Source organism: Camellia sinensis, chromosome 14 (assembly GCF_055761805.1).
Source record: "Camellia sinensis isolate YWXY chromosome 14, ASM5576180v1, whole genome shotgun sequence".
Taxonomy (NCBI): domain Eukaryota; kingdom Viridiplantae; phylum Streptophyta; class Magnoliopsida; order Ericales; family Theaceae; genus Camellia; species Camellia sinensis.
The window spans coordinates 128715692-128737677 of NC_138974.1; the positions used below are offsets into that span (position 1 = coordinate 128715692).

At 35.8% G+C, this 21986-nt stretch overlaps 1 protein-coding gene across 1 annotated transcript; it reads right to left on the bottom strand.

The window, feature by feature from the left end:
• Positions 1–17062: 17062 nt before the first annotated feature.
• LOC145807291 (uncharacterized) lies at positions 17063–19381 on the bottom strand. The gene is made up of 4 exons (XM_082905254.1): positions 19106–19381; positions 18459–18742; positions 17865–18172; positions 17063–17109 (listed from the first exon to the last, which is right to left on the bottom strand). Exons 1-4 carry the CDS (start codon positions 19379–19381, stop codon positions 17063–17065), a joined length of 915 nt encoding a protein of 304 aa, XP_082761380.1.
• Positions 19382–21986: the final 2605 nt, after the last annotated feature.

The following is a 21986-nucleotide window of genomic DNA, read 5'->3' on the forward strand; positions in this document are numbered from 1 at the left end:
CGTGCTAATGTCAGGTGGCGTGGGGCAGAACTAATGCGACACGATGGGGACGTGATTAGTACACTCCTAGCTGGTGATGACATATAGAGGCAACATGGTTGAGACAGTTATGGGGTATCAGCTCACATGCGTCTTCGATTCTTGGAATTCTGGAACTAGCGAGTCGATCTCGGCTAGTAGTGTGATCTTGGTGGAGATGTTGATCTTGGATGAAAGAACATGTTGGTTCTTAATTCTTGATGAGTGGACACTTGAGTCCATGTTTCTTGGCGCAGACAAGTCGTGACCTCGGTTAGAGGAGTATCTCTAGCATGATGTTTAGCCGACATGTTGAAAGATTAGACGATGTAGGTTCTATCACCTCAGGTTGCCAAGGTAATAAAACTTAGGGGGTAGTTGTGGGGACGTATTTTTAGGGTTGCACCATGTGCCAAGGTGTTGGCTGAGGTGCTATGTGGATGAGCCATGATGCCGAGGTTGTTGTGATATTGCCGAGATATGGTGCGGTAATGTCGGAATTTGAGATATTCGAATAGAGGAAAAGAGTCCTAGATGACATCAAGCTACTTATTTGGATAGAGATGAGACTCCTGATGAAGTTCATCCTGATCTAAATAAGAGCAGTCTTGGATGATTGATATCCTCATAAAGGATAAAGTTCAATGAAGTAAGACTTCTAAGAAAAGTTGGACAATGATCATTATAAAAGTAAGACACCTCTGTGGGTCTAAGGTATGCTTTTGATTGCAAATTGTGTATGTTATCCAAAAGACAACCTTAGAGGGGGGTGAATTAGGTTTTTATAAATAAAAATAATAATACCCTAATAAAAATTACAACTAGCACAATAGATAAATATAGTTAATGAAATAAAAATAATTAAAACAAGTATTCTAACAACTATGTCAATTAATGATTTTAGCACAATAAAAATATGAAATATAGCTATGGCAATTTAAATAAAATAAAGAGAGAAGGGAGAGAGAGGCAAACAAATTTATAGTGCTTTGGCTTCAACTCGGCCTACGTCCACTCCTCAAGCTTTACTTGAGATTTTCCACTATTCTCTAGCTTCACAAGGTGCTAGCAACCTTTTCACAGATAGAACAATCCTCCACGGATTTTACATAGACTTTCTAAGTCAAGAACACTGTGTGTACTATACTCTTACAAGGTTGAAAAGAAGGTATTTTTGCTTTCATAGAAAGCTACAAGAATTATCTCTCAAAGATAGATATAAAAATGAAGCTCTGATTTTTTTGTAAACCTCACATAGGAAAGATGGGCTTAAAGCTATACGTCTCAGTGTATAATTTATGAAAAAGGATGTAAACAAAAATTGAAGAATACTTCTAAGAGAATTTTTTAGAGAATAAATGTGATTGATTATAGATCAAAGAATATTTTCTGATTTTTTTTTGTAACTTGTTTACATTAGAGGCTTGGGTATATATAATGAAACTTGTAGCCATGTATAGCCGTTGTATTCATTTGAATTTATAACCGTTTATAGCTGTTATATTCATTTGAATATCTTCCACTCCATCATTACAAATTTGAATATCTTTCACTTGAATCTTTTGGCCTACTGCAGTGCTGGGCTGTTTAAACCTTTTGGTCTGCTGCTGTGCTGGGCTGTTTGAACCTCTGGTTTGGGAATTATTTTTGGGTTGAAATGAATTCTTGATTTAAGCAAATATTAAATACATTCAAACAATATTTAGGATAAAAGTTTAGGTGAGAAATAATGGAACAAAATAAATTTTGATTCTATTTTTTTTAAAAATAAATTAAAACATAATTAAATAAATCATCAAAATAAATTTTGCATTTTATTTTTCTCTTTCAAATAAATTAAAACATAATTAAATAAATCATCAAAATAAATAAGTCTAATAGTGTACTTGTGTTGATATCTTTGAGGAATAAGTTGACTTACTTGATCGTTGGAGTGTCCTTGGGTAGACGAGTCACCACAGTATTTTTGGTCTTCTTGTGCACAGGTACTGGCTTAATCTATTCTTCTGCGTGCTCTCCAGCTAAGTTTCTTATTTGGTTGTGTGATCGGAAATCAACACCCACAATACACATGTCATAGCTAAGTATAAAAAGAGAGAGTGCATAATATAAATTAGTTTGTTGTACACACAAAAAGTTGTGCAATTTCTATGTGGGGTGTTCGTTGTATTATGAAGGTAGGACGTCCATTAATCACAAACACCAGAGGCAAGGGCAAAATTTTGTCTTAAAGACAAAGTGTTCAAACATTAGCCTTGGTCACAATCTGTATTAAATTTACAAAATTTTTATAAGAAATTTCTTATGTTTTATTTTACTATTTATTTGCATTAAATTGATTTTTTCAAAATATTTTCCTACAAATTATGATATTTGACGTATCATAACTGTACGGGGAGCAAATATTCCGCTGAGCCCGTACTCCTTTCGTCCAAGCTCCTTGTCTATCCGATCGACCTGCGAGCACAACGGCAGTGAGCTACCTGGCGGTGTGTGGCCGGAAAACCACTCCGACAGTCAAGTTAGCACACACACTCAGGGAGAGAGAGAGAGGAAGAGAGAGATAAATCACAAAGAGTGTTTCTCACCAAATGATGTTCCATCCTCAGCATGGGGGGCGCAGTCATGCTTATATACTTTATGCGCTAAACTCTGCACCCATTAGTCTCTTTATACGTGGAGCTGCTCTCCCATCTGTCAGCACAAATCCAGCGAACACCACCTAACCAAACCGCCAGACAACATTAGCGGGAACTCGGCAGCCCGGCGGCATCACCCTGACCTCCTTCGACCGAGCTACTTAACGAGTTCAACAGTGCCACTCGCCAAGCTCCATCACAACCGAGCTCGGTAACATTCCAGTACGGCCGAGCTCTAGACAGGTTAGGCTAATTCGTGAGAGACCTTTCTGCCGAGCTACAGGCGCGAACAATAAGCCTGGGTTGACAGACGATCATCTCAACCGAGCAATCCACTCTAGTTCACCCAACGTTAGCTCAGCCCAAACACGCTCGGACCTCTTTTTAGCCCGATCATTACCACGGCCCAAAGTTAGATTATGAAATGTCCCTCACAATGACATATATGGATTCCCCAACTCCACCACCAGTAGTAAGAACAAATTATACTCTCAACACATTTGAGGGCCTTGCATTCTCCTTCTTCATTCCACCTTTGGCCATCTTTTTAGTTGCTTGCTTGTTCACATGTTGTATTTATTGAAATGTGCTAAAAGTGTACATAAATATGTGAAAGTATTTTGAAACATGTAAAAATACCTTGAGATTCTAACTTTTTTGGCATTTTCCTCCCTTTAATATCCCTATTGAGATGTCATTAGCCTGAGGTTTTAGAAAATCGCTAAGATTGAAAAATTAAATAAATAAAACATAACGAAGAAGTACTTTATTCATTACATTTCCCCTATCATTAGAAACTAGTGTATAAATAACTCTCGTTGGCTCATCTACTAACTATTGTTCTTAAATCATTCATAAACTTTGTTGTAGGGGTGGGCAACGGATCTTCCGACCCACCCAACCCGCTCGGCTTGACCAAGCCTGAGGAGTTTAGACAAATACAAGGTCGTGGGCAAGTGGGCAGATGCGGATCAACAAATGTGAGTTTCACGGATAGCGGATCGGGTGGTGGATGAACCATCCCTGAATCGCCTATACCCAACTCGTCCGCATATATATACATATATATTTTTTCCTTCTCCTGTCGTCATGCACAACAGATGCCAAATCCATTTTTTCAATTTTTGAGATTCAAACCCTAACCCATATTCGACCGACGACACTCTCTTCTCCAACCTTCGATCAATGGCAAGCAGCGACAGTGGCAGCAAGCATGACAGTGGCAGCGAGCAACAATGGCAAAAATGATAACCCAAGATGCGATTTCGACTACTGGCAAATCCATCTCCGAATTCTTCATATGAAGCCCCAAAATCATGGTCCAAATCATTGATCTGAAGCCTATTAGAAGTAAATATATGTGAGTTCTCTCTCTCTCTCTCTCTCTCTGAATGTTTTTTTTTTCGATTTGTTAAGAAAATGTTTTACAGTTGCTCAATGAGAAAATGTTTTATAGTTCTTGGTTCTGATGCTTCTGTTAAGCATTGGAATAGCTACTATAACAATTTTGGTTTAGACCTCGACCCATTGTTGCTTTTGGATATGTGAACCCATGTATTTAACTATTGTTCAGCTTATTTCCATCATGTATTTTGTTGAGTTTGGCTATTGGGAGCTTTGGTTGTGTTTAAAATAGGTTGGGCGGTTAGTTTTTCAAAGTGTTGTTGCCTAGAATTTCGCTTGTTCGCTCGAGCAATCTTTTATAGTCTGTAAAACTACTGAAAGTTTGATATCTGCGCTCGAACAAACTTTTACAGGTCTGAACTACTAGAAGGGGGTCATTGTGCTCTCGAGTGGTGGTTTTGTTTGCTCGAGTGGTGTCATTTATCGTGTCTATTCACTCGAAGGTCTGTGCTTGTATCAGTCCAAGAGAAAGCTTTTTTGGATCACTTTTTCATCTTTTTCTCTCTCTAAACATTTCAAAACCCTAGATCTACTCTATCTCTAGTTCTTGAACTCTTACTCCAAATACTTTTAATCCGTTGATTTCCTAACCTTCACCATTTAGAATAAAAGATAGAACACATTGAGGGCTTCGTTTTGATTGGAGCATCTAGTGTTTTCAACTCCATCGAGTTCTACCCATTATTACTTCTTGTCTTCTACTTTAAGATAGGGATTCTGTTGACTCTTTATATGATTTTAGTTTAGTTATTTGCTCTTTGAAAATGGGTTAGTTACTTGGGAATTTTGGTAAAACCTAGAGTTTGGTTTGAAGTCAAAAGATGGGTTTTCCAAATTGATTTTTGAAAATGGTTGTGGGTAGATGGTTATGGATGATTCGGGTTGAGATGATGGAAATCTTTTCTTAAAATTGATTTTGGTAAGAAACTGAGGGTTTGCCCTAATTTTGAATATTTGGAAATTGTGAAATTGGAACAAGATTTATGTTGATGATGATGGTGAAGTTGGATATGTATTATCACTCTCATTGTAATTGATGAAATTATATATTTTGAATTGAATTTATATTTGGAATAGAAATATCTGTTTTGGGCTATCGGTAAACGATAGTATTGATTGCTGTAGACATTGCATGAGGATTAAGTTGAATTGAAACAAATTTCTCATCCATTGTGCATTGTGTATCATTATACATTGAACATTGTAAATGTATTTGTTTTTGAGAAAAATGGGTGAATATCATGGTAAATCTGGTTAGGGGGTGTGGTTGTGGTTTTATTATGTTGGCCTGTGTATTCTTGGTGAAAGTTCAGAAACTCACGCGATTAGGTGTCGATCCTTCCGGTTAGTAACGATAAAATGGCTTTGGTAGTGCTTGTATAGCCTACTGGCAGACACGTACCTAGAGATTCCCAATGTTTTATATCCACTGTCCTGTTTTCTGTAAAAAAGATTATTTTCATGAATTGATATACAATTTGGCATTGCATAGTTTTGAGATGGAAAAACGAGAAATGTTTGGAAAATGGCATGCGTTGTGCATTCACTTTATAATTTTGCTAAAATTCATATACTGTGTTAGAGTACCTCTACTAGGTCTTGGCTCACCTTATGTGGAAACAACTTTCAGGTACTGACGATATGCCTCCGCCAAGGACATAGCTTGGAAGGACTTGGAACTTAAGGCTTCTTTTTGGTTTTTTGATGTAATTATTTTGTTTAAGCCTCAAGCTTTATGTATATTGAGTTTAAACTCATTTTGTTATAATCAAGTACCGGCTTGGGAATTTGTAACTCATTAGTGCATTTCTTATTTGATTTCAATTTCCTTTTTACTATGTATCCATGACATATACTATAGATTCAGGATCTAGGATTTGTGAATATATATTGCATATGCTATCTTTTATAATGATCAAAGCTATAATGAATAGAAGATATGAGATTGTTGATCTATTGTAACGTTGTTATGTAGTGGGTTAATGTTAATTATTTTGGGATGTTACAACTGCTGGTTGTTACCATCACACGGGTATGTTTGAATTTATAGCTAGTAACACATGGGTTCTGATAGTGCATCGAATCTCTTGCACAAACTTGCTATTTTGTGGGCTTTAATGGGTGTTTATTAAATTTAGTCTCAGTGCAGAGCCCATTTGGACCCCTTTTTTTTAGTGGGCTTGTGGTTAAATGAGCCTATTTAGAATTTTGGTGCATGTTTCATGGCCCTCACTTGCAGGGCTGCTAGCTTTTTAAGGGTGGGCTTTAAAATTATATGCTGGATTAGTGTATCAAAGGCCACGGTTTTCCTAAAGCTAGGCAAATTGGATTGTTATCATGTGTGTAAAATACATATTTAATTGTTATCCAAAAAAATAAAAAATAAAAAATTATGTCGACGGGTTTGATTATGTTAAAAATTTGTAAAAATATAAACTGCCAAATCGATTAATATACATCCGCCAATTCGGCAGATGGTTGTGGATTGATTTTCTCCAATTCGCCTAGTTTTGGATGGATGGCGAACTGGAGGTCCTGAGGCTGCAACTGAACCGCGAACACTTCTACTTTGTTGTGTTATACCAAAGATAAAAAAATGTTCCTAAAACTAACTATTTTCTATATAAAAGAAACAAATATTCCAATTTCAAGAAAACTAAACACTTTGTAGTAAACACATTAAGCCCCAATCTCCACGTTGTTATTGTAACACCCCAATTTCCTATGCTTAAATGATAACACAACCATCATGACTCCTTAAAGGAAAATAGAAATAATTCTCCACACTTGCATTGTATGATACAATTAGTTCCTCAATGCGATTACACGTTTAATCCAAAACCAAATAAATAAACAAATAGATACCCCCAAGGGTTTATAAGTTTCCAAGGCTTAAGCTTGGTTACACAAAATGATTATTCAAACCCACACAAATACAGCCCTTGGCTTACAAACAGAGTTACAGCAAAATGAGATCCTTGTACTCTCAACACATATTTCCTCGCCTTTAGTTAAACGGAATCACCACATCTTTTCCTGCACAAAAATCCCGTAGGGTAAGCATAAAGCCCAGTAGGAAATTCTTAACAGAGTATATACATTTTGTACAAGTCTCAAGAATGAAATGCACATATCATGCTATGCCCAATTTTTGAAAGTAAATCATATTTTCATCTTTTGAAAACCATCATGCTCGATGATGTCATGCAATTTTAATTGTTCAAAACTTAATAATTTATTTCAAGGGCAGTAAATACGACTCTAATAATCCCTAGGTCGGTGTCTGCAAGCAGACTATACAAGTACTTACCAAATTGTCATTTTTACAGGTATTAACCGGAAAGCTCAACACCTATCTGCGTGGGTTTTCGGTCTTTGACTCCGAACTCTCAGGCCAACTTATTTAATATCATCTACACCGCCTATCAAGACTTACTAACGTATTTACCCCAAAACCATTCCATGAAAACTTATTTCTCAACATTCTTTTCTCAATGTAAGTTTTTAAATCAACTTTCAAAGTTTAATGTAATCAAATGAATTGATATGCCAATTTCACAAGATAAATATAAATACTTTTATTTCAATTCATTATCCAAGGAATAACACAATTCTCTGTTCTCAAGTATCCTCAACAATTAGTCATTTCAAGACTATTTCAACGTTTTGAACAATAATTTCCAAAATAAACAACAATTCTCATATTCCATGAAATTTATCATTTATATAAATATAAATAAGAAAATTTCCAAACATCCATTTATGTTGACACACAAAATAAATATAATAATATCATTCATGAATTTTCAATCTCTTTTAAAAATCCCAAATTTCTAGGTTTTTTCACCAAAACTATACAACTCAAATCTTTTGAAAGAAAACTTTTCAAAATCATATTTTTTTCAATCAACGAAGATCAAAGCCTATAAGATCATTTTAAAAAAATAAGAGACAAACTCACTTTCAAAATCACTCAACTTCATGAATCAATAATCAATTATCAAAGCCATCGAAGGATGATTTAGAAAATCATCTAAATCTTGCAAAAATATATGTATAACTCTAAGAAAATTCCTACCTTAAGTGTAAAAAACCCAAGCAACAAGATGGAACTTCAAAGATGACAAAATCAAGTTCTTCTTAGATCAAAATGAAGCTCTTAAAGCACTTTACCTTTTTCTCAAAGACATAAGGGTAAAGAACACAATGGGTCTATATGAAATCTTAGAGAGAATGTGAGTTTTTAGATAGAGAGACTCAAGATCTGAGTTTTTGGAAAGTTTTAGAGAGGGAGAAAGAACTGAAAAAGTGATCTGAAATATCAGATTCATGAACTGATATAATATGGTCCGCTCAAGCGTGGAAAGCCCCGCTCGAGCGTCAGACACAGCCTCCCGCTCGAGCGTGGAAAGCTCGAATACACTTTCCTAGTATTTTTGCAGACAGGTCAAACTTCTGGAACCAAACATTCTCCGCTCGAGCGCATAAACGGCCGCTCCAGCGGACAAGCAACTTCGAATGCATTTTACATTTTTGCTTCGGGGGTGCTGCCGCTCGATCCCGGCTAGGCGCTACCTCGGACCCGCTGTCCCCTGGACCTCCACGAACTGACTGGGCAGCTTGATCCCCAACATACTCAGCGAAGTAGCTAAACATGAAAGAATTAACTTCTGATACAACTCTATAAGGCACAATTTGGGTTGGATTCGCATCTAAAGGTTTGGAGACATTACATGTTCCAAACACACCGCTACAACCCAATAACCAAAATAAGGGGAATACAGGGAATCGAAGATACGTAACACTGTTCAAAACCATACCAACCCGAGCCCGGAACACCACAAAGAGACGGGTTAAAACCGAGATCGCTACAGTTATTCAATAGTCCAAATGCAAGAAATCATATGGAATCACCAAACAATTCTTATATAGCTACAAATTTTATTAAAACCCTAAAATTACAATGTCTCAAACTGGGGAAAGAGAGAAACTCTATGACAGAAGGACAAAATAAAGTCAAAGTGACACATATAGGTTATGAACATATTACCTTACAATATATATATATATATAACGCACATTGCCTACACAACAGATGTATAGATGCGCATATAGAGAGAAACTGGAGGAGGGAGAAGAGTCATTGAGCAATGGAGTTTGTGAAGAACCAACCAAAGTCAATTCACAGGTTGATTTAGGTTACTCACCGATTTGAGAATTAAATCAATTTGATCTGTTTTCTGATTTTTAAAATTAGTACCGATCCAAATTAAATCAATTCATATTGTGACTAATTCAATTATATTTTATGCACCCCTAAAAACAAGATATAACAGTTTAATAGATCGTTGAAAGCTAAAATCTGGACCAATCAACAATATAGCAATTAAATTTTTCGGTTTAATTTGTCTTCTTATAAGCTTTGTTCAACACACATTTTTTCTGAACAATTGAACACGCACGCATATGAGATGTTTTGATACCATTAAACAAACCAAAAAAATGACCACATAACAGGTCCACTCATTACATGCCAGTTAATCACAATCAGACAGTGACATCATAGTTATGTCATTCATAATATATAATAAATTACACATAAATTAAAAAAAAAATCACAAATACACAAAAGCACAATTTAATAATACAGAAATTAAACCAATAACACAATGCACATAAAACAAGTACACACAGTCATGGTAATTCATAGTAATTGACAATAATAGATAGTAAAAAATGGGATTCTTCTACCATACACTAACACACACACACAGAGTACAAATTATATAGTATACTAAACTGTGGTGTTGTTCAATTAATTAAGTTTCTGAAATTAAAGAAACAGATAGCGAATATACTTTTATACTGCATGAGAAATTAGTGATACAAAAAAGCTTATTGAATGATAAAATTGGTTGCTTTGAGAGTGTGGAAGAGGAGTAATAGATTGGGGATCATAGAGGTACCTGAAGAAGCTTTGTCTTCGGAGAAATTCAACTTCATCGAACTTCGAATTTGGTCAGAATTTTACTCTTCTGGTTCGATGAAACTGGAAACTGGTCGAATTCAAGTATGAGAGATCCTAATGCTAGCCCTAGCCTTAGCCCTAGCCATGAGAGGGTTTGGATCCTTTGTGTTCAGATCGTGTGGAAGTTGTTGTCCATCTCGTTAATCACAAAATCTGACAGTTGCGATGGTGCCATGCTGGGAAAAGAAACAGATTGCAATATAAACGACGTTATTTTGATTTTTTGGGGGGAAAGTGTACTATACATAACCCTAACACAAAATTGTATAAATTTTTACGAATTTACATAAGTGATCGTATATAAATCCATAAGTTGAACACAAATTCACATAAATTTACAAAATCACGTTAGTTTTTAGGAACTTACGCATTTTGTTGAGATCACTTATGTAAGTTCGTAAAAATTTACAAAATTTTATGATAAAGTTACATACGATATACATTACGCACCGGATAATTTTTCATTTTTTAATTTTCAACAACATTTTACTCTTTAACATTTTACTTCAAATCTCAACATTTTACTCTTGAGTGTAATTTACTCTAAAATATGGACACATGTAAAATTTTAACAATATACAGCAAAAATATAAATTTAATAAAATTATATAAATGTAATTATCATATCCACGGCCCGAACCACTTGAGAGAATCTTCTCCCCAATTAAAAAGTCAAATTTCATATTTTATAACAGTTTCGTAATATGCTCCTTATGTATACTCATATTTGTTCTAGGAAAATATTCACCAAATCCTAATCACAATTGCCTTTTCTTAATTTAAACTATCAATCCAAAAATAACCTCTCTCCTACATAAAGGTTCATGCTAAATATTTTTTGTGCTCTAATTTTATACACATCTTTATTGTACAATTTATGATCATTATGTTGGAAAATTTTAGAAGTGAATGGAATTGAACTCTATTCAAGTGAAAGGGTGCAACATTTCATGGTGTCTCTTTATATGAAAATGTGTAACCTAGAGTCATAACCTTTATGAATGGTCACATATACTTCTATAAATACCATCCCCATGGCATTCATTTGTAAATAAAGTTTTATGATTCACACATATGTCATAGTTAAGTATAAAAGAGAGAGTGCATAACATAAATTAGTTTGTTGTACACACAGAAAGTTGTGCAATTTCTATATGGAGTGATTGTTGTATCCTGGGGACGGGACGCCCATTAATCGCAATCACCAGAAGTGAGAGCGAAATTCTGTCTTAAAGACACAGTGTTTAAACATTGTCCTTGGTCACAATCTGTATTAAATTTACAATATTTCTATAAGAAATTTCTTATGTTTTATTTTACTATTTATTTTCATTAAATTGATTTTTCGAAAAATATTTTCCTACACATTACGATACTTGACGTATCATAACATATATGGATTCCCCAACTCCATCACCAGTGGCAACAGCAAATTATACTCTCAACACATTTGAGGGCCTTGCATTGTCCTTCTTCACATATGGCCATCTTTTTAGTTGCTTGTTTGTTCACATGTTATTTTTCATGGCTTAAAAAAACTATGCATTAAGATGAAGAAGGAGCAGAATTGGCTGATCTTCAAGCAAGACAAGGCAACAACGGTCTTCAAGTTGGAGCAACTGTAACAAATACCCAACAACCACCGAACACCATGCAGCTTACTTTTATTCTTGCACCTTCGATTATTTACAAAAAATTGTGTTTGGTTCTAATTTTCTAAGTTAGTTTTTCGAATTTTGTTTTGAAAAGTGCTTTTGAAAAAGTGATCTTTGTTTAGTTTCACATTTTTGAATTTTGCAAGTTAAATTCAAAATCCGTCCACATTAGATATTGGGTCAACGTAAATTTTAAAATCTCTACCCATTGAATTTTTAGTCAACATAAAGAACCAGTCAGCAATTATGAAAAAAATAAAAATAAAAAAGAAAGAAAAGAAAAAAGAGAACAAGTCACATTAAAAAAAAAAGAAAAAAAAAAGACAGGACAAATTATGGTTTCTTGTGGGTCTCGCTCTATTTACAAACTGCTAAAAAAAAGAAAAATATCTAATCACCTGACGAATAAAAAGAAGAAATAATATTCAAGTGTATCCAAAAAATTGGATTTTGAAAACTTTTTCTGACTTTTAGGCTTAACCAAACAAAAAGTCTACAATTTCCTAAAAAATGAGTTCAGAAAACCGAAACTAAACACACGGTATATAATTACACTCAAATTTAATGATTGTGCCATATGCTTAGAAGATTTTAAAAATGGCAAGACGTGTAGGGTTCTTCCTCTGCAATCACTCATTCCACCCAGAATGCATTCCTATATGGCTGGTAAGTAACCAGACCTGCCCAATTTGTCGATGCAAGATTGCATGTTCATAAAGTAAATTTAGAAGTTAGTATTGTTTTTGTTGTTTAAATTGATTACAAACTTGTTTTGGCTAATTACGAAAGGTTTTTGTCTGTTTGTTTGATTGTTTTTTTTTTTGTGGGGAAATTACACAAATAGTCCTTGTACTTTACCCCGTGTGTCATTTTGGTCCCTGACATTTGAAAGTGCTCGATTTTGTAACGCCCCAAATTTCTAGCCCAAATGCTAATACAACAATCATGGCTCTTTCAAGAAAAACCGAATATAAATCTCAAAACTTACATTACATGATACAATAGTTCTTTATGCAACAATACATTAATCCAACAACAAGTAAATAAACAAATAAATATCCCCAAGGGTTTACAAGTTTCCAAGGCTTGAGCCTGGTTATACAAAATGGTTATTCAAACTCACACACATACAAACCTTGGCTTACACACAAAGTCACAGTAAAATGAGAGTCTTGTACTCTCAACACACATTTCCTCGCCTTTAGTTAGGCGACATCACCACATCTTTTCTTGCATAAAAATCTTGTAGGGTGAGCATAAGCCCAGTAAGAAATCCTTAGCAAACTAGAGAAGACCGCCTCAAACTCGGCCACAGGCATGTCGAGTTGTTTGAGGTCTTCAAACTCTTGCCTCAATCTCTCCCTAGCAATGGGAGGTATGTACTTATCTTGGAAAACAACCGCAAAGGCTTCCCATGTCGGCTCCACTCTACCCTTGGCATATTTCCACCATTGACCCGCGTCTCCCTTAAGGTAGTAACTTGCTAAAGTCACTCTTAGTTCACTATCTTCGATGTGAAGCATCTCAAATGTCTTCACAGTTTGTTCGAGCCACTCATCTGCTTTCTTGGGCTCGGGACCACCATGGAACTCATTCGGTTTGGCTCGCAAGAAATCTCTAGTAAGGAAACTCGCCTTTGACTCCGCCGTGTTCTTTCGGGCTTGATTCTCTACCCTCAACAAGTTCATAGACTCTTTTAAAGCCCCTGCTATTTCTCGAGCTAAGGCCCCCATTGCGGTTTGACCCGCTTGTCCCACCTGCTCGGCTACATTAGCTTAGCCTGCTTGCTCTGCCGTATTAGCTTGGCCGAACCCTTTTTCCTGCACCGGAACCCTATGGACTAGTACCTCATGCACACCACGGCGAGCCCTACCATGTCTCCTGCCTCTACCATCACGGACTTGACCCCTTCCTGACATCCTAATAAAGGACACGAGAAATAATTTAGCACATTAACTCATATGTGCTCGTAACTTGACTCACACGTTCGACTACAACAATTCCATATATTTCTCTACCATATGCATAATTCAATTTCACTCCACATAAGCACTTAGTCATATAAACACATAGGATTATACTCTTATGATGAGATTCATCCCACGAAAAACCAAGAATTCTTAGTAGAATGAGTATTGATCAAGTATTCTTCTAATAAGACCTCAAGGAATTTAACAGGCGCAAACAACATTCCAAAAGTCCAATCTCATACCTATTTAGTCACATAAACATGTTATTACATAGTCACAAAATGCATAACACTTCCTAAGCATGCTAAGTGAACCCATTGTGGTTAAACAACCACTTCCCACGAGCTCCAAGTATTCAAACTGGGTAACTCTGATACCAAGTTGTGACGCCCCAAATTTCTAGCCCAAATAATAATACAATAATCATGGCTCTTTCAAGGAAAATCGAATATAAATCTCCAAACTTACATTACATGATACAATAGTTCTTTATGCAACAATACATTAATCCAACAACAAATAAATAAACAAATAAATACCCCTAAGGGTTTACAAGTTTCCAAGGCTTGAGCCTGGTTACACAAAATGGTTATTCAAACCCACACATATACAGCCCTTGGCTTACACACAGAGTCACAGTAAAATGAGAGTCTCGTACTCTCAACACACATTTCATCGCCTTTAGTTAGGCGGCATCACCACATATTTTACTGCACAAAAGTCCCGTAGGGTGAGCATAAAGCCCAGTAGAAAATCCTTAACAAAGTATATACATTTTATACCAGTCTCAAGAAATGAAATGCACATGCCATGCTATGCCCCTTTTTGAAGATAAATCACATTTTCATCTTTTGAAAAGCATCATGCTTAATGATGTCATGCAATTTCAATTGTTCAAAACTTAACAATTTATTTCAAGGGCGGTAAATACGACTTTGGTAATTCCTAGGTCGATGTCTACAAGCAGACTATACAAGTACTACCAAATTGTCATTTTTACCAGCATTAACCAGAAGGCTCGACACCTATCCGCACAGGGTTTCGGTCTTTCACCCCAGACTCTCAGGCCAACTTATTCAGTATCATCTACACCACCTATCAAGACCTGCCAACGTATTTACCCTAAAACCATTTCATGAACACTTGTTTCTTAACATTCTTTTTTCAATGTGAGTTTTCAAATCAACTTTCAAAGTTTAATGTAATCAAATGAATTGTTATACCAATAACACAAGATGAATATAAATACTTTTATTCCAATTCATCATCCAAGGAATAACACAATTCCATCTTCTCAAGTATCCTCAACAATTAGTCATTTCAAGACTATTTCAACGTTTTGAACAATAATTTCCAAAATGAACAACAATTCTCATATTCCTTGAAATTCATCATTTATATAAATATAAATAAGAAATTTTCCAAACATACATTTATTTTGACACACAAAATAAATATAACAATATCATCCATGAATTTTCAGTCTTTTTTTAAAAAATCCCCAAATTCTAGGTTTTCTCACCAAAACTATACAACTCAAATCCTTTGAAAGAAAACTTTCCAAAATCATATTTTCTTCAATCAATGAAGATCAAAACCCATAAGATCATTTTAAAAGAACAAGAGACTAACCCACTTTCAAAATCGCTCAATTTCTTGAATCGACAATCAATATTCAAAGCTATCGAAAGATGATTTCGAAAATCATATAGATCTTGCAAAAATATATATATAACTCTAAGAAAATCCCTACCTCAAGTTTTGAAGAAGAAATGAGATGAAACCCTCAAAATCAACGGTGTCGAAACTCGATCTTCACCGCACACAACGAAACCCTCGAGATGATAACCAACTTTGGTAAAGAATTAGGTCTAAATCCCAATGGATTTGGAGAAATCAAAGAGAGAAGATGACTTCTAGACAGAGAAGCTCCCGATCTGGAGTTTTGGAGAGTTTTAGAGAGAGAGAGAGAGAGGACTGAAAAAGTGATTTGAAATATCAGATTCACGAACTGATATAACATGGTCCGCTCGAGCGTGGAATGCTCCACTCGAGCGTCAAATTCATTAACCCAGTACTTTTACAGACAGGTCAAATTTCTGAAACCAAACATTCTTCGCTCGAGTGCATAAACTGCCGCTCAAGCGGACAAGCAACTTCGAATGCATTTTGCATTTTTACTTCGGGGGCGCTGCCCCTCGACCCCGCCAGGGCGTTGCCCCCTCGACCCCCCCCGAGCTGACCGAGCAACTCGATCCCCGACTAGCCCAGTCCAAGTGGCAAAACATGATAGAAGGATCGAAATCGGGATCGCTACAGATTTAGCCCCTCAATTTAATGAAGTGTGTCAATTTCATCCAATAATTGACGCCCCGTTTGAAATTATGGATGAAAAGCCAGCACCTACCTCTCACGTGTTCCTTTTAGCAATTACTGAGGGCCACACTTGTCTTTTCACCTCAAACCTTAGGTTACCTTCTGCCAAAACCATATATGTCGCCTCTATCTCCATTATATACACATACAGACTCCAAAGTTAATGGGAGACGAATGGAAGAAGACGATGGATCATGTACTATGCTGATGCAGAATGGAAACTCAGTTGAAGACTTCGTGGATAGAGAGCAACCCTAGACGAAGGTTTTTCGGATGTCCTCAATATGGTGTAAGTGTAGATGGAAAAAAATTGGGATGACCTTTGGTTATACTATTTGTAAAGGCAATTGAGGTGTTTCAGAAGAAAAAAAAATATTACAGAGTAGACATGCATATGGATTCTTTCTATGGATAGATCCTCCATTGTGTCCTCGCGCTCGAGAGATCATACCTGGGTTGCTGAGAAGAACCACCATGCTTGAAGAGCAATTAAAGATGCACAGAGTAAGATAAAGGAAGTTGATTACTTTGATGGCATTGTCATGGCTTATTTTTTGGTGTTGGAACATAATTAGAGATGGTTCTGCAGCTGCTTCTCTTTTAAGCACTAGGAATGATGGAAATTGAAGATGCTCAATTTTTTTTTTTTATATTTATTTTGTTTTGAAGCTTCTGGACTGGGAATGGAATAGGAATGAAGTGGGTTTTTTTTTTTTCCTGTGATTGATGCTTATGGACTAGGAATGGATTTTAGGATTTGATTTTGTTATGTCCAATGTTATGTAATTGGGGTTTATTATGTATGAATGTTATGAGTGTCCAAACATGTTTTGAATGACACTAAATCAATGTTGAATCAAGCTGTAGCAATGTTTTTTAATTAACATTTGTTTATCAACTTTTGAGTCAATGTTGAATTTTTAAATGAATGTTGAATGAAACTGTTTTTGTTTATAATTTTTTTTTTTTCAATCACACTGGATCATGGTTTGTTTCACTTTTAGCAAACATGAAGCAACCTATAACATGACATAGAAATAAATATTGTAGGCATGGTTGATACAAACAAACAAACAAAAAACATGGTCCAAACATGTTCCAATACAAAAAATAAATACTTCAAATAACACAAAGGCCAATCAGTTTACCATGTGCGAACAAAATACAAATGGCAAATCCAACAAAACATTACCATGTTCCAACAAAACATAAAAAGGCCAAACACAACAAAACATAATGCATAATAATCCACAAAAAACTGTTGTATACTATTAGGTAACTACTCCTTCAACATTTAATTTCTTCCATGTTTTGGTAGTGAAGACAAGGTCACAAACTTCTGCCCCTTTGACACATATGTTGTTGAACCCCCATATGGACCTTCAGATGGGTTTGGCTCAATGAATGTGCTTGTTCTAATGAAACCTGGTGAAGGTCCCCTAATGTTCACCCCTTGCAATACCAGTCTGAAGTTGAAGCTTGGTTAACTACCACTTACTTTAGGCCTTACTAAAATGCTTACCCTACTGGCTTATTGACTAGTGGCTACAGTGGTTGCTTGGTCTCTTGGTTGACTACTGGGTTGAGTAGGTGGCTGACTGCTTATCTAGGTGTTTGACTGGTTGTTTGTCACCTACAAATTGTCAATAATTAATTGTATGAAGGACCTCTAATAAATGAATTGAATTTATGAAGATGTAACAAATTGTGTACAAGATAACCTTTGGTGCAATAGGCTGGCCTTTGCATCCTCTTTTGTTGTGCCCAAGCTTACCACACAAGCTGCATGTAGTTGTTGTGTTTCCTCTGTGCAACTTATAAGGATTCTTAAGCTCATCTGCTTGCCTTTTTCTCAACTTTCTTGGCCTACCAGGTTGATTCTTCACTTTTGGAGGCAATAATCCAGGCAACACAAACTTTGGCCACATTTCATAACGATTTATTGGGTATATCATTAGCTCATAGCTAGCCAAGTATGTCTCCTTCTTATACCAATGAGCCACATAATCTTCAGGTTGCTCATGTTTGTCATATATGGCTGAAATGGCATGAAAACATGGTATGCTAGTTAGATCCCACTTTCTGCATGAACAGGTTAAATCACCCCAATCAACTACAAATTGTTGCCAATTGAAGCAATTGATTTGGTACCTCAGACCTCTTGTCCACATAGCAATACAATTGCTTGCATCTTCTTTCATTTTCTCCTGTGCTTGTTGTATATTAAGGACAAATAGGTCCTAGGTTAGCCCTTATTACTTCCTTTCTCACCTGCAGCCTCTTCATCAAGATACATCTAATGTCCTCTAACAAAGGGATTATGGTTTTTCCTTTAGTTTCTAGGATCAAGCTATTAAAGCTCTCTCACATGTTGTTGTCTAAGATATCAGACTTAACTGTAGGTGTGAAATGAGATCTAGACCAGGTGCTTGGGGGTTTTTTAACTAACCAATTGAATGCATCTTCATCAGCTTCCTTTAATTCTTCCATATGAGCCTCAAATGCTTGTACATAAGAAGCCTTTACAACTTTGTACACAATGTCCTTTAGGTGCACCCCTTTGAAGCTATCTCTAAAATTGGTGGAAAGATGTCTGATGCATAACCTATGCTTTGCCATGAGTGCAACCTCTACAAGTGCTGGACACAATCCCTACATTTGCAGGGGGAAACAAAAACAAAAAAAAAAGTTACATACATTAAATGAACTAAACAGTAAAAATAAATGCATGAAACTTCCAACAAGCATTTACCTTTTGCTTGTCTGACATAAAGGTCACTCATTGTTTGTTGAACCACCCAAGAGTGTCACATAATATTTCAAAAAACCATTTCCATAAACTCTTTGTTTCTCCTTCAACAATTGCAAAGGCCAACAGATAGCTGTTGTTATTGTCATCAAACCAACAGTTTGCAACAGTTGTCCCTTTTATGGCCCTTTCAAATGGCAAGTATCAACCCTAATGAATGGCCTACATCCTGCCAGAAAACCTTGCTTGCAACCTCCAAAGCATACAAAAATCCTTTGAAACCTAGGCTTGGCTTCATCTATTTCATGTTCTTCATCATCTTCCTGGACTATGATAGTTGTCCCTGGATTAGTTCTTTTTATCTCTTCATAGTAATCCCATAACTTGGCATATTGTTCTATGAGGCTTCCCTCTATCAATTCTTGTGCTTTTCTCTTTGTCCTATACACTTGGCTCCTGGATATACCAACCTTGTGATCTTTTCGCACAGCTTGCTTGAATGACTGCACTGGAATAGATGGATTGGACTTTAATGTCTCCATGTACTTCTTAGATAGCTAGGTAGAATTCACTTGTCTATTATAAAAAATTTTGCCACAATTGTGAGTGTGGACATATGTCTTTATCTGGAATGATGGTTGTCCTCACATCTTGGATGCATAAAGCATCCACTCACATGGTGGCTTACAGGTGGCCTTAACCCTCATGCTATCATTTTTGACTAACTTAATAACCTTCCCAGTCTTAATACCATGCTCCTTAACAGCAGCTTTCAATATTTTGGCAGTGCCAAAAACCATGCCAACCTTGAATTGTGACTCTGCCATATCTGTGTTTGGATTAAACTCGGCGTATCTAACCATGTTGCTTCCAGCCTCTTTATCAGAAGATCCATTAATGCTCTTCAAGTCATCAGATGTAGCATCAAGCTCTAGGCAATCAATATGAGGTACCTTAACCCTTTCATCATTATGTTTTTGCCTCCCTAACCCACCCCATTCAACATTCCTATCAACATTAGCATCAAATAGTATGTCATCCTCATTGAAATCATAGTCACTATCCTCAAACTCCTCTAGATCTATAGAATAGTTAGAGGAATCATGACTTTGCCTTTCAACTTCAACTTCAACCTCACCCTCACCCTCCACATTACTTGTGCCACTTTCAATTTCCTCAATGACAACTGATGCATAGTGAAAGGGATTAAACTCTTCAAGCTCAAGCAACTGATTATCAGGAATATGCTCTAAATACACTTCAATTATCCTACTTACATGCACCCATTTCACCATATCCATTACATCACTATCATTCCTAAGTGAGCCTTAATCCATAATTTAAGTCCTTACCAAGCACTCGATAATGGTATGAAATGAATTCAATATAACCTAAATTTTGAGCCATATCTTCTATCTCTATCAACCTCATTTTGTCAGCATCACAATTGTCCCAAAATGATAATTTCCCCCCTACGTAAGCCATATTTACTAAAGACTTAAAAACCCCACCATGATGCATTTTGATAGTGAAATAATCACTATCTGCATCTGAAATAAAAGATGACATATTTATTGTATGATCCACAATGCTGGACAAGGGGACCACAACACATTATATATACATCAATTATAGATATTGATTAGTTTTTTTGTCAGTGTGCAGTTGTGTAGATGTGTCGACATGCGTGAATATATAAACATATATTCACCTTGTCACTTTCAAACAAAGCAAAGCAAAAGTAGATTGTTTGACCCACCCAATGATTCAACTTGCAGACAGACAAGATAAAGCAACATACAAAACCAAGAAAAAAAAAAAAGGAAGGTAAAGAGTACTTTTTTGCTTATCATAATCTGGTATTTCATTACCAATCCTCACAATCGCCTGGTTCGTCTTTTCACCTCGTCAATCGTTTTCTTCTCTATCCATGCCAATTTTAGCAAATTTACAATCAAACAATTTTTTAGTTTCTCAAAACCCTAGAAACGATTCAATTATGTAGAGAGAGAATGGACTTGTTGATTTGGGGAAGATACATGTATAGGGACGATGGAGGTAACCTAGGATTTGAGGTGGAAAGACAAGTGTGCCCCTCAATAATTGCTAGAGAAAGCACGTGAGAGACAAGTACTGACTTTCTGTCCATGATTTCAAAACGGATGTCAATTATTAGACGAAATTGACACACTTCGTTAAATTGAGGGGCTAAATCGGACAATTTGAAATGTCAGGAACCAAAATGACACACAGGATAAAGTACAAGGACTATTTGCGTCATTTGCAAAATTTTTTATTTATTTTTTTGTCTTTGGGGGGATTATTAATGTTGATCAACATTTGGCAGTCAGTCTTACAAGCTAGAGTCTTGGTTTGGTTTGGAGACTTCTATGTAACAAATTTAGGAATTACATCCCATTGCTCAGATGACTTTTATATATCATTGAGTATTTTCATTTTTTTTTCATTGTATAATTAAGAACATTGTTGGTCTTCAAAGTATACACTAAGTTATATTTTTATTATATCAATTTAATCCCCAACTAATCCAATTTGTGTATAAATGATAGAAGAACTATTTCCTTTGAACTTTTATAGTAGAAGCAAGAGTATTTATTGTTTTGAAAAATAAACTAAGGCCCTCGTTTGGAAACAGACTAATTTAATAACTGTTGGACTATTTAGCTAAAATATGAACTAAAAAAAATTAATATGTTTTAGAACGATTTTTTAACTTTTTACAAAAAGATGTGTAAAAAATAGAGAAAAAAAGAGAATCTTTGTCTTTTTAGTATGAGTTGTTAGCTTTTTAATTTTTTTAGTGATTTTTTGACTTTTTGGCTAAAAAAACCACTTGTCAAACGAGGCCTAAGCAGCATTCGCTAAAAAAACATCACTCGAACCAAGTATCATGAAAGAGATCTAGATAATGAAAATCTTTCATAACCATGTAATAAAGAAGATCTCAATCTGAATGAACCAGTGACTTGGGGATCAACTAACCACTAGCATAGAGCATCTTACTATTATCACATAGCACCAAAGTGGGAGTCTCTCCCCAAGGTTAAAAGGCCAGTGAAGCCATAGATCTCAACTCCTCCCTCGGAAATGTAAAAGGTGCAAAAGCACCCAAGTAACCTACCGAGC